Raw genomic sequence first — 13,749 nt, forward strand, 5'->3', positions numbered from 1 at the left:
AGAGAAAAAAAAAAAAAAAACTCAAAATTCGTAGAGCTGCTGCAGTCGTCAGGGGGCAGGGAATGGCACAAGAAACAAAAATGCACCAATTGCAACAAATGAGTTAAAGAAACATTTGGTATACAGTTAAAGAGGACGTGACTACACGTAAGTTATGGAAGCCTAATAAGCAAAAGGAATATACTTATTGATCCTCAGAAGTCATAATACCCAAACATCTTGTGGGAAAAAAAAAAAAAAAGCATACAGAATATAGTTGCATATAGCCTCAACTGCACTAATATGAATTGTAGATCCAAATAAAATGAAAACTTTAAGAAATTGTATCTATAAAATTAACTTACCAACCCATGTAACGTTTCAAAATACCAAAGTGACACTTTGACATTGTGAGGTACTAACAATGCTTTAAATATTTATTAAAATTAACCTTGTGGATGGTTTAAACTGCATACAAAAAAAAATATATATATATACACACACACAGCTTATGTCGCAAAACTTACAATCAGATATTCAAAAGTCCACAATGTTTGGTCTACCATACTTCACAAGTAAAACCTTACATTAGATCAGCAGATGAATCACAGCAAGAAACCAACGCCAGCTATTTTGAAAATAATTTTAAATATTGCAGATGTAACTAAAGGAGTTATAAAACAGATCCACACACAAAAGACAATAAATCATATTTTATTGACATCAGAAAGCAAACATGACTCAGGAAACAGAACACAAGTATCTAGGACTTCACTTGCTGTAACAGCCTGAACAACTTCTGGGATGAAGGCCTACTATTTTGAGCAGGTCCAGGAGCATTTTGACCTGTGACAGACTGATAATTCACCTGTAGTGGAGATACAAGTTCAGGTTGAACTGACTGAAACACAGACTCATGGTTTGACACTACCGGACTGCTCAATGCTTGAGAACTTGTTGATGGCACAAGCACTGAAGAGGGCTGATATCCAGGCTGTAAGACAGTCTCATAACTTGTTAGTACCAGAGGCTGGTAGCTGGACTGCACTGGCACACCAGAGGAAGAGCTGGACTGAGTGAGAGACTGACTAATGGGCAGCATTTGAGGCTGGGAAACAAACTGCCCTGGAACAGGAGATACCTGGTATTCAGCAAGAGAGATGGTCTCTGAACTTGACGGTGCCAGGGGCTGGTACATGGGTTCCACTAGCAAAGCTTGGGGAGTGTAGCTTGGCCGAGATGGAGACTGCTGGCCAAATAGCACTTGAGCTGGTGTTAAAATGGATTGGAGAGTTGATGTGAGGGGTCTGGGATGGTTGGGCTTCACAGGTGCCTGGTGGCCGAACTGTACAACAGGTTTGGTGTGCAGAGTTAGGGCTGGAAGACTGGTTCTATGTGGAGACCGAAACCTTGACTGGTAACCGTGCTGAGGTAACTCTTGGCATGAATAAAGCTTGGAGCCGATCTGGTGAACCGCATGAGACTGCACTGGCTTGAAAAGGGGTTGCCCACTCTGCTCGACGACATACTCATAGGTGGATAGTCCTGCTTGCTGGCTGATCGGTTGGGTTACAGAGAAGCTGACATGTGCTGGCTGTTGGAGACCAGGCTTGGCCACAAACTGATAGCTGATGGGTCCTGGCTGGGCCTCTGATTGCGATTCAGCCTGTACCAGTTGCTTTCCATTGGAAAGAGACAACAATTGATAGCTGGCTTCTGCTTGTTGAACAGTTGGCTGGGCTACAGACTGGTAGTGGATTTGTGCTGGTTGGAAAACAGTTTGGGGCACAGACAGGTAGCTGGTTTGTCCTGGCTTTTGGGAAGCAGACTGGGCCTCTGATTGGTAGCGGAGTTGTACTGGTATTTGGCTAGTGGATTGCACTACAAAACTAGAACCAGGTGCTTGTAGCATACTTGTACTGGATGGAAGCTGGGACGCGAACTTATGTCTACCTTTCTGGGGCTTAAGAAGAGTGAGGCCACTGGGCTGAGCCATAGAGACAAAACGACCATGTACTGGTTGCTGGTCATCTGACTGGGAAATAGATTGGCTTGTCTGAACTAGCTGCTGGCTGGAGGCCTGGGCCACAGAGGTGTCAACTGCCGGTTGAATAAGTTGATTGCTGGGTTGGACCACAGAGATGTCAACATGTGGAGGCTGCACACCACTTGGTTGATTTACAGTCTGGCCATTGGATTGGCTGACAAGTTCATAGCTAGACACAGATAGGCCACTTGGCACACTGCCATATTGTAATATTTGTAAGCTAGGATGTGATGCAGGCTCTTTTGGTTTAAGAGGCTTCAAAGTGTTGAATGCTGGATTTGGAATTGGTCTGGAACCAGACAGGTGGGGTTTACCTCTCAGAGGCTTGTGGGGTCTTCTACCAGCATGCACTGCAGACTGTGGTAGTTGTTGGCCACTGGACAGGGACAACTGCAGAGGGCTAGACAGAGCTATGGTTCCAGAACTTGCTGGTTGCTGACTGTTAGAATGGGGGACAGTCTGCACTTGGGCAGTTAGCAGCATTGGCTTAGGAATAGAACTGCTTTGCTGCAATGGCATCAAGACAGAAGAACTGAGGACTTCAGATCCTTGAACATTAGTTGACGGACTCGCATCATTCCCAGTAATGCCAATATTCACTGCATTTCCCACAGTACCATAAACAAGACTACCACTTCCAGTCAAATCAACACCAGATCCCTGAAGTTGACTTGTGGAAGAATCAGAGCCTGTTTTCTCAACAGTCATGAGAACGCCTGAAGAGCCAGTCTGAGAACTGTAGCTTCCCGCATCATAGCCCCCTTTAACTGCAGCACTGTAAATCGATCGCTTGCTGGGATTATTAGGTCCAGGATCACATGCACCAAGGGCTAAAAGTACTGCAAAGCAATAACTGTAAAAGAACAACAGCCATTTAATAAATGTTAAACTACAATCAAAAACAAACCTATCCTAAAACAACATACCTTAAAATCCACATTGTTGCTGCACCCATAGTAAGTCAAGTCAAACCAACCATCCACTACTGTCACCAAATAAAACTACAAAATAAAAAGAAAAGCTTTCAACACACCATGTGGAGCTGCTTCTGCTCTGCTCTTTCTATAGTGTCTGGAACTAGTGATCAATTGTTTCAGGAGTCACTAATGGATCATTATTAGTTTCAGCTGTCTATTGTCAGGTGTTACACATTATGTTCACGGTATGTCAGGTGACTCAAACAAAATAGAAAACCTGATACATTTTTCCAAACAAATGTGCTGTTAAAAGTATAGTGATGGTGAAATAGAATGATTTGTGTTGTGTTCATCAAAAGTACACGTTTTTTATATAAATAAAAGTTGCTTAAAAGTTAATGATAAACGAGTTGAAAACAGAGTGGAAGTCTGCAGCTGTTTTTATATCTGTGTCTTGCAAGAGTTTTAGGGGGGTTAAAATGATGTCCATACGGTTTTTTAATTTTACCTGAATGTTTCACAAGACATCATTCAGTTGACTTGTCATCTTCCAAAAACTCAAAATTTTCTCAGAGCTACTGCAGTCGCCTGGGGCGAGGAATGGCTCAAGATAAACAAAAATGAACCCATTGCAACAAAGATAAGTTAAAAACATTTGTTAAACAGTTAAAGGGGACGTGAATTTGCAAATTAGGGAAGCCTAATCAGCAAAACGAGTATAAACAATTATTGATCCTCTGAAGTAGTAACACCCAAACAGCTCATGGAAAAAAAATGGCATACAGAGTGTACGTTCGTGTGGCCCAGACTACACAACTATAAACTGGAAATCCAAATAACTTAAAAAAAAAAAAAAAACGATGTTTCAAAATGACAATTTTTTTGGACACTGAGAGATACTGACAATGCTCTAAACATTTAATACCGTGTGGGTAGTTTAAGCACTGCAGACAAAGTGAGAAGGGAAAAAATATAATTCTACATTGCAAAACTAAAAATCAGATCATCAAAAGTTCACATTTTATGTCTGGTTGCGGGATCATTTGTACTTGGCAAATAAAACATTACATTAATCAGCAAATGTGTCGCTGCATGGAGTCTTTAAAAGACTATAGTAAACCATTTAAAAATGGACACGGATAACAATGCAGAAGATTAATTTCTTCAATAAAAGATGCAATTGTCAATAAAAAGGCAAGTTATAAAACTGAGATCCACACATAACGGCATTTAGATCATTTTATTGACAAAGTAAACATGACTCAGGAAACAGAACACAAGTATCTAGGACTTCACTTGCTGCAACAGTCTGAACAACTTCTGGGATGAAGGCCTACTATTTTGAGCAGGTCCAGGAGCATTTTGACCCGTGACAGACTGATAATCCACCTGTAGTGGAGATACAAGTTCAGGTTGAACTGACTGAAACACAGACTCATGGTTTGACACTACCGGACTGCTCAATGCTTGGGAACTTGACGGCACAAGCACTGAAGAGGTCTGAAATCCAGGCTGTAAGATGGTCTCATAACTTGTTAGTACCAGAGGCTGGTAGCTGGACTGCACTGGCACACCAGAGGAAGAGGAGCTGGACTGAGTGAGAGACTGACTAATGGGCAGCATTTGAGGCTGGGAAACAAACTGCCCTGGAACAGGAGATACCTGATATTCAGCAAGAGAGACGGTCTCTGAACTTGACGGTGCCAGGGGCTGGTACATGGGTTCCACTAGCAAAGCTTGGGGAGTGTAGCTTGGCCGAGATGGAGACTGCTGGACAGATAGCACTTGAGCTGGTGTTAAAATGGATTGGAGAGTTGATGTGAGGGGTCTGGGATGGTTAGGCTTCACAGGTGCCTGGTGGCTGAACTGTACAACAGGTTTGGTGTGCAGCGTTAGGGCTGGAAGACTGGTTCTAGGTGGAGACCGAAACCTTGACTGGTAACCGTGCCGAGGTAACTCTTGGCATGAATAAAGCTTGGAGCCGATCTGGTGAACCGCATGAGACTGCACTGGCTTGAAAAGGGGATGCCCACTCTGCTCGACAACATACTCATAGGTGGATAGACCTGCTTGCTGGCTGATTGGTTGGGCTACAGATAAGCCGACATGTGCTGGCTGTTGGAGACCGGGCTCGACCACAAACTGGTAGCTGATGGGTCCTGGCTGGGCCTCTGATTGGGATCCAGCCTGTACCAGTTGCTTTCCATTGGAAAGGGACAACGATTGATAGCTGGCTTCTGCTGCTTGTTGAACAGTCGGTTGGGCTACAGACTGGTAGCTGATTTGCGCTGGTTGGACAACAATTTGGGGCACAGACAGGTAGCTGGTTTGTCCTGGCTTTTGGGAAGCAGACTGGGCCTCTGATTGGTAGCTGGCTTGTACTGGTATTTGGCTAGTCGACTGCACTACAAAACTAGAACTCGGCGTATAGAGCGTACTTGTACTGGATGGAAGCTGGGACCCAAACTGAGGTCTGCCTTTTTGGGGCTTAAGAGTGAGGCCACTTGGCTGAGCCGTAAAGGCAAAACCACCATGTACTGGTTGCTGGTTATTTGACTGGGAAATAGATTGGCTTGTCTGAACTAGCTGCTGGCTGGAGGCCTGGGCCACAGAGGAGTCAACTGCCTGTTGAATAAGTTGGCTGCTGGGCTGGACCACAGAGATGTCAACAACATGTGGAGGCTGCACATCACTTGGTTGATTTACAGTCTGGCCACTGGACTGGCTGACAAGTTCATAGCTAGACACAGCTAGGCCACTTGGCACACTGCCATATTGTAATATTTGTAAGCTAGGATGTGATGCAGGCTTTTCTGGTTTAAGAGGCTTCAAAGTGTTGAATGTTGGATTTTGAACTGGTCTGGAACCAAAAACAATATTGGGACCAGATAGGTGGGGTTTACCTCTCAGAGGCTTATGGGGTCTTCTACCAGCATGCACTGCAGACTGGGAACTAGACTGTGGTAGTTGTTGGCCACTGGACAAGGACAACTGCAGAGGGCTAGACAGAGATATGGTTCCAGAATTTGCTGGTTGCTGACTGTTGGAAAGGGGGACAGTCTGCACTTGGGTAGTTAGCAGCACTGGCTTAGGAACAGAGTAACTGCTTTGCTGCAATGGCAACAAGACAGAAGAACTGACGACTTCAGATCCTTGGACATTAGTTGACGGACTCGCATCATTCCCAGACATGCCAATACTCACTGCATTTCCCACAGTACCATAAACAAGACTACCACTTTCAGTCAAATCAACACCAGATCCCTGAAGTTCACCTGTGGAAGAATCAGAGCCTGTTTTTTCAACGGTCATGAGAACGCCTGAAGAGCCAGTCTGAGAACTGTAGCTTCCCGCATCATAGCCCCCTTTAACTGCAGCACTGTAAATCGATCTCTTGCTGGGATTATTAGGTCCAGGATCACATGCACCAAGGGCTAAAAGTACTGCGAAGGAATAACTGCAAAAGAACAACAGCCATTTAATAAGTGTTAAACTACAATCAACAACAAACCTATCTTAAAACAACATACCTTAAAATCCACATTGTTGCTGCACCCATAGTAAGTCAAGTCAAACCAACCATCCACTACTGTCACCAAATAAAACTACAAAATAAAAAGAAAAGCTTTCAACACACCATGTGGAGCTGCTTCTGCTCTGCTCTTTCTATAGTGTCTGCAACTAGAGATCAGTTGTTTCAGGAGTCACTAATGGATCATTATTAGTTTCAGCTGTCTATTGTCAGGTGTTACACATTATGTTCACGGTATGTCAGGTGACTCAAACAAAATACAAAACCTGATACATTTTTCCAAACAAATGTGCTGTTAAAAGTATAGTGATGGTGAAATAGAATGATTTGTGTTGTGTTCATCAAAAGTACACGTTTTTTATAGAAATAAAAGTTGCTTATTAACTAATTTACTGAGGTTATTTTCCTGATTAACTGCATGTCAGGTTGGCCAGTTAATTCAGATGTATTGTGAGGAAATATCTTGCAGAACCATTCCTGTGGTGAAAGTTGTATTCAGCTGTGTGTCAGCACCATTTACACAGATGTGTTTAAACTTAGACAAAACATCAAATGTGTTAGAACACTGACACTACGGTACATTATTAGTAGTAGTAGTAATCAAACCATACATTTTACTTTGAACAGTTATTCATTTCAGATGGATAAAAAAGTGCTTTATTTAGTTATTTTAGCATATTCAGCATGAAGCAGATACATTTCAGGCTATTGTGATTCTATTGTACACTTATTAACCTTATTCTACAATGCAGAAGTGCGCTCGTTTTTGCGATTTAGGACTTGCGATTCAGTTGCCTATGGGAGAAATGACTAGAAATAATAAACAGCGGAAAACGATCAAACTACTCGCTCTACAAACAAGTGTTTGCATGACTATAAATAAAAAGTAGAATAATATAATACGAAAAGATCAGTTTGCAACATCAAGCAGCATAACGAGCTGTTTTTAAATTCTAAAAATGAATGGAAGTGAATGAGACTATAAGTTTCGAGCCAAAAAGATTCAAATGAGCGCCCGCTCATATGTGGAGAATAAGGTGAATATCATTATTTCCAACCTGAAAAGAACATGAACTTAAAAGTTAGCATATACACCCTTGCTTTAAGACTTAATAGGACCATATTATCCTCGTTTTTGAAGATTGCTTGCAATAAATTAATTTCTGTGATCAGTAAAATATTGTTCTGAGAAAGTCCACAACAAATATATTTTATAGTGTTTATAAACTTGAAGTTTGTTATAAGAACAAGACAAAAAAAAAAAAGCTGCGTACCAAACACTCATCTATCATACCATTGTTTATATATATATATATACAAACACACAGTGGTGTAGTCCTAAATAAGGAGGTGTACTATTACTCATCCAATCCAAATTTTAAATAAAAGTAGGCAAAGATATATATATATTTACACATCAGGTTAGTCAAGTAAGTTACAACAATTTAGTTTTAATTCAGTTAACTCAGTAGGGTCTGTGCACACATAGAAAGACAGCTTTTTACCTCATTTTCTTTGCTGGCTTATTACTTTACATTTAATAGTCTGCTTTAAACATCTATCAGCCATTATTATTTGAGTTCTTCTCCAAAAGGCTCAACACAGCTGTTTACTGTAGTCCAAATCACTTTCTATACTCAAGTACATTTTTACCGTGTATTGAATTAATAAAACTGGCACTTTTTAAATTCAAAATGGCGTAAATATGAACATATAAAAATGTACAGGCTAATTTACATATTTCACTATCATAATGTGTCATAATAGGAAATCATTTTTAATACGATACAACACACGATGTTTCACTCTGATGTCTGATATTGTAATGTGAAGTGAGGGTGGAAAGGAGTGCGGATCCAAATGCAGGTTTTATTAGCAGGATGGTCAGGCAAGCAATGGTCAACACAGGGGGTAAACAGATGTATACAGGGAATCCAGAGTTGTGGTTATAAAACAGGCGAGTGGTCAGTACAGGTGCACAGCAGACAAAACTAAACAAACAAAACAAAGCTAGGGTCAAACACGAAAAGGAAAACACATCGTAATGTTCACAATCAGTTGAACAAGACTCAGCATCTTCTGTGTGTTTGTGTGCTGTATAAATAGTCCAGTAATCAGTCCATGAGCAGCTTCAGCTGTGAGTGTAATCGAACGGGATCAGGAACTGGTGTATGTGTGTGGTGCATGACTGGATCTTGTAGTTTTTGAAATGGCGGATTTGTAGTCCGTTAGCGATCTGTGTATATACCAGTGATCTGCACAGGCTGGATCGCTGGTGACCGTGACAGATATGCAGTTTAAATGACTACATTCACTGAGTGCTTCTGTCGCCGTGTTTAATCCTGTTATAAATGTGTTTTATATTGATAGACAATTTTAAAATAAACAGCGAAATGTTTGTTAAAAGTTGCAAGAATCTGCTGGATGAGACAGCTGTGATGGTGAGGGAAGCGCAGAGGAAACAGTAGATGAGGTAACCCGATTGCTCCTTCATGACATTGAAGTCAGCGGAGCCACTGGCCAGTTCGGGCCCTACGACATGAATTTTTTGGTGGGCCCTCCAAAGTAAAGACAAGGACGGGGGGGGAAGTAACTCCTGGGGCCCCAAAAGTGCGTGGGCCCTTAGAATCGTCCTAACTTCCTCCACATAGCGGCGCCCCTGATTGAGGTACAAGTGATACAAGCGTTTCTATAGCAAAGAACTGCAGATATAACAAGCTATCCATAAACACACACCTTGTGCTCTCGCTCTGCAAAGATGTGGTTTGCTAATTAAATGATAAACGAGTTGAAAACAGAGTGGAAGTCTGCAGCTGTTTTTATATCGGTGTCTTGCAAGAGTTTTAGGGGGCTAAAGTGACGTCCATGCTGTTTTTTAATTTTACCTGAATGTTTCACAAGACATCATTCAGTTGACTTGTCATCTTCGAAAAACTCACAAAATATTCTCAGAGCTACTGCGGTCGCCTGGGGGTGAGGAATGGCTCAAGATAAACAAAAATGCACCCATTGCAACAAAGATAAGTTAAAAAACATTTGTTAAACAGTTAAAGGGGACATGAATTTGCAAATTAGGGAAGCCTAATCAGCAAAACAAGTATATGCAATTATTGATCCTCTGAAGTTGCAATACCCAAACAGCTCATGGAAAGAAAAAAAAAAAAGAGATACATAGTGTACGATCATGTGGCCCACACTACACAACTATAAACTGTAAATCCAGATAACTTCATAAAAAATAAAATAAACTTGCCAACCCAAACAAATGTTTCAAAGTGACCATTTTTTTGACATTGAGAGACACTGACAATGCTCTAAACAGTTTATATTTAATACCTTGTGAATAGTTTAAGCACTGCAGACAAATGAGAGAAAAAAGAAAAAAATATATATATATATATCTTAGATTGCAAAATTAGATCATCAAAAGTCCACATTTCATGTCTGGTTGCGGGATCATTTGTACTTGGCAAATAAAACATTACATTAATCAGCAAATGTGTCACTGCATGGAGTCTTTAAGACTATTATAAACCATTTAAAAATGGACACGGATGACAATGCAGAAGATTAATTTCTTCAATAAAAGAGATGCAATTGTCAATAAAAAGGCAAGTTATAAAACTGAGATCCACACATAACGGCATTTAGATCATTTTATTGACATCAAAAGTAAACATGACTCAGGAAACAGAACACAAGTATCTAGGACTTCACTTGCTGCAACAGTCTGAACAACTTCTGGGATGAAGGCCTACTATTTTGAGCAGGTCCAGGAGCATTTTGACCTGTGACAGACTGATAATCCACCTGTAGTGGAGATACAAGTTCAGGTTGAATTGACTGATACACAGACTCATGGTTTGACACTACTGGACTGCTCAATGCTTGGGAACTTGATGGCACAAGCACTGAAGAGGTCTGAAATCCAGGCTGTAAGACGGTCTCATAACTTGTTAGTACCAGAGGCTGGTAGCTGGACTGCACTGGCACACCAGAGGAAGAGCTGGACTGAGTGAGAGACTGACTACTGGGCAGCATTTGAGGCAGGGAAACAAACTGCCCTGGAACAGGAGATACCTGATATTCAGCAAGAGAGACGGTCTCTGAACTTGACGGTGCCAGGGGCTGGTACATGGGTTCCACTAGCAAAGCTTGGGGAGTGTACCTTGGCCGAGATGGAGACTGCTGGACAGATAGCACTTGAGCTGGTGTTAAAATGGATTGGAGAGTTGATGTGAGGGGTCTGGGATGGTTGGGCTTTACAGGTGCCTGAACTGTACAACAGGTTTGGTGTGCAGAGTTAGGGCTGGAAGACTGGTTCTAGGTGGAGACCGAAACCTCGACTGGTAACCATGCTGAGGTAACTCTTGGCATGAATAAAGCTTGGAGCCGATCTGGTGAACCGCATGAGACTTCACTGGCTTGATAAGGGGTTGCCCACTCTGCTCGACGACATACTCATAGGTGGATAGTCCTGCTTGCTGGCTGATCGGTTGGGTTACAGATAAGCTGACATGTGCTGGCTGTTGGAGACTGGGCTCAGCCACAAACTGGTAGCTGATGGGTCCTGGCTGGGCCTCTGATTGGGAGCCGACCTGCACCAGTTGCTTACCATTGGAAAGAGACACCGATTGATAGCTGGCTTCTGCTTGTTGAACAGTTGGTTGGGCTACAGACTGGTAGCTGATTTGTGCTGGTTGGACAACAATTTGGGGCACAGACAGGTAGCTGGTTGGTCCTGGCTTCTGGGAAGCAGACTGGGCCTCTGATTGGTAGCTGGCTTGTACTGGTATTTGGCTAGTGGACTGCACTACAAAACTAGAACTCGGTGTATGTAGCGTACTTGTACTGGATGGAAGCTGGGACCCAAACTGAGGTCTACCTTTTTGGGGCTTAAGAAGAGTGAGGCCACTGGGCTGTGCCGTAAAGGCAAAACCACCATGTACTGGTTGCTGGTTATTTGACTGGGAAATAGATTGGCTTGTCTGAACTAGCTGCTGGCTGGAGGACTGAGCCACAGAGGTGTCAACAGCCTGTTGAATAAGTTGGCTGCTGGGCTGGACCACAGAGATGTCGACAACATGTGGAGGCTGCACACCACTTGGTTGATTTACAGTCTGGCCACTGGACTGGCTGACAAGTTCATAGTTAGCCACAGCTAGGCTGCTTGGCACACTGCCATATTGTAATATTTGTAAGCTTGGATGTGATGCAGGCTTTTCCTGTTTAAGAGGCTTCAAAGTGTTGAATGCTGGATTTTGAACTGGTCTGGAACCAAAAACAATATTAGGACCAGATAGGTGGGGTTTACCTCTCAGAGGCTTATGGGGTCTTCTACCAGCATGCACTGCAGACTGGGAACTAGACTGTGGTAGTTGTCCACTGGACAGGGACAACTGCAGAGGGCTAGACACAGCTATTGTTCCAGAACTTGCTGGTTGCTGACTGTTGGAATAGGGGACAGTCTGCATTTGGGCAGTTAGCAGCACTGGCTTAGGAACAGAACTGCTTTGCTGCAATGGCATCAAGACAGAAGAACTGACGACTTCAGATCCTTGAACATTAGTTGACGGACTCCCATCATACCCAGACACGCCAATACTCACTGCATTTCCCACAGTACCATAAACAAGACTACCACTTCCAGTAGAATCAACACCAGATTCCTGAAGTTCACTTGTGGAAGAATCAGAGCCCGTTTTCTCAACTGTAACGAGAACGCCTGAAGAGCCAGTCTGAGAACTGTAGCCCCCTTTAACTGCAGCACTGTAAATCGATCGCTTGCTGGGATTATTAGGTCCAGGATCACATGCACCAAGGGCTAAAAGTACTGCGAAGCAATAACTGCAAAAGAACAACAGCCATTTAATAAATGTTACACTACGATCAAAAACTAACATATCTTAAATCAACATACCTTAAAATCCACATTGTTGCTGCACCCATAGTAAATCAAGTCAAACCAACCATCCACTACTGTCACCAAATAAAACTACAAAATAAAAAGAAAAGCTTTCAACACACCATGTGGAGCTGCTTCTGCTCTGCTCTTTCTATAGTGTCTGCAACTAGTGATCAGTTGTTTCAGGAGTCACTAATGGATCATTATTAGTTTCAGCTGTCTATTGTCAGGTGTTACACATTATGTTCACGGTATGTCAGGTGACTCAAACAAAATAGAAAACCTGATACATTTTTCCAAACAAATGTGCTGTTAAAAGTATAGTGATGGTGAAATAGAATGATTTGTGTTGTGTTCATCAAAAGTACACGTTTTTTATATAAATAAAAGTTGCTTATTAACTAATTTACTGAGATTATTTTCCTAATTAACTGCATGTCAGGTTGGCCAGTTAATTCAGATGTATTGTGAGGAAATATCTTGCAGAACCATTCCTGTGGTGAAAGTTGTATTCAGCTGTGTGTCAGCACCATTTACACAGATGTGTTTAAACTTAGACAAAACATCAAATGTGTTAGAACACTGACACTACGGTACATTATTAGTAGTAGTAGTAATCAAACCATACATTTTACTTTGAACAGTTATTCATTTCAGATGGATAAAAAAGTGCTATATTTAGTTATTTTAGCATATTCAGCATGAAGCAGATACATTTCAGGCTATTGTGATTCTATTGTAGACTTAAATCATTATTTCCAACCTGATAAGAACATGAACTTAAAAGTTAGCATATACAGACTTGCCGTAAGACTTAATAGGACCATATTATCCTCGTTTTTGAGGATTGCTTGCAATAAATTAATTTCTGTGATCAATAAAATATCGTTCTGAGGAAGTCCACAACAAATATATTTTATAGTGAATGAAAAAACGAAAACTACAACTGAAAAAACATTTTTGGTAACAGAAATAAAAATAAAAATGAGTTTAAAAAACGAACAGAAACTGCACTATGTACATACAAAGTAACTGAAACGAACTAAAACTTTAGCAAAAAAGTCCTTCGTTTTTGCTTTTGTAATTGTATTTAATACATAAGCATTTCAGATGTAAATCTATTTACTTTGCGCTGCCAGTTTTACGTCAGGTGTTTGACCCGTACAGCACATCGAAGTCTGTAATCCTGCTGCCATTGGCCAGATCAAACCGGTCCTTCTCCAGTCATCCTCGCTGTTGCTCCCATGACAAAAACAAGGACTCGAACTGAATCATTTGAAACATTTTGCGTCTCCAGTAAACACTTAAACACAAAGACTTACTTTTTAACATGCCTGATACCCCCCTGACTCGAAATAAACCAATATCC

General features: G+C 41.6%; 3 protein-coding genes across 3 annotated transcripts; all 3 read right to left on the reverse strand.

The window, feature by feature from the left end:
- Window positions 1-672: 672 nt before the first annotated feature.
- Window positions 673-3,063, reverse strand: LOC130222754 (mediator of RNA polymerase II transcription subunit 15-like). The gene is made up of 2 exons (XM_056455288.1): window positions 2,953-3,063; window positions 673-2,879 (listed from the first exon to the last, which is right to left on the reverse strand). The coding sequence occupies exons 1-2, from the start codon at window positions 2,979-2,981 to the stop codon at window positions 743-745; spliced, it is 2,166 nt and encodes a 721-aa protein (XP_056311263.1). The 5' UTR covers window positions 2,982-3,063; the 3' UTR covers window positions 673-742.
- Window positions 3,064-4,168: 1,105 nt separating this feature from the next.
- On the reverse strand, window positions 4,169-6,568 carry LOC130222753 (uncharacterized). The gene is made up of 2 exons (XM_056455287.1): window positions 6,474-6,568; window positions 4,169-6,400 (listed from the first exon to the last, which is right to left on the reverse strand). Exons 1-2 carry the CDS (start codon window positions 6,500-6,502, stop codon window positions 4,228-4,230), a joined length of 2,202 nt encoding a protein of 733 aa, XP_056311262.1. The 5' UTR covers window positions 6,503-6,568; the 3' UTR covers window positions 4,169-4,227.
- Window positions 6,569-10,117: 3,549 nt separating this feature from the next.
- Window positions 10,118-12,378, reverse strand: LOC130222657 (mediator of RNA polymerase II transcription subunit 15-like). Its single transcript, XM_056455185.1, is given in 2 exon segments — window positions 10,118-10,752; window positions 10,755-12,378. Coding segments are annotated over 2 exon segments (2,196 nt in total). The 3' UTR covers window positions 10,118-10,180.
- Between the last annotated feature and the right edge of the window lie 1,371 nt (window positions 12,379-13,749).

The sequence above is a fragment of the Danio aesculapii genome, chromosome 4 (assembly GCF_903798145.1).
Source record: "Danio aesculapii chromosome 4, fDanAes4.1, whole genome shotgun sequence".
NCBI lineage: Eukaryota > Metazoa > Chordata > Actinopteri > Cypriniformes > Danionidae > Danio > Danio aesculapii.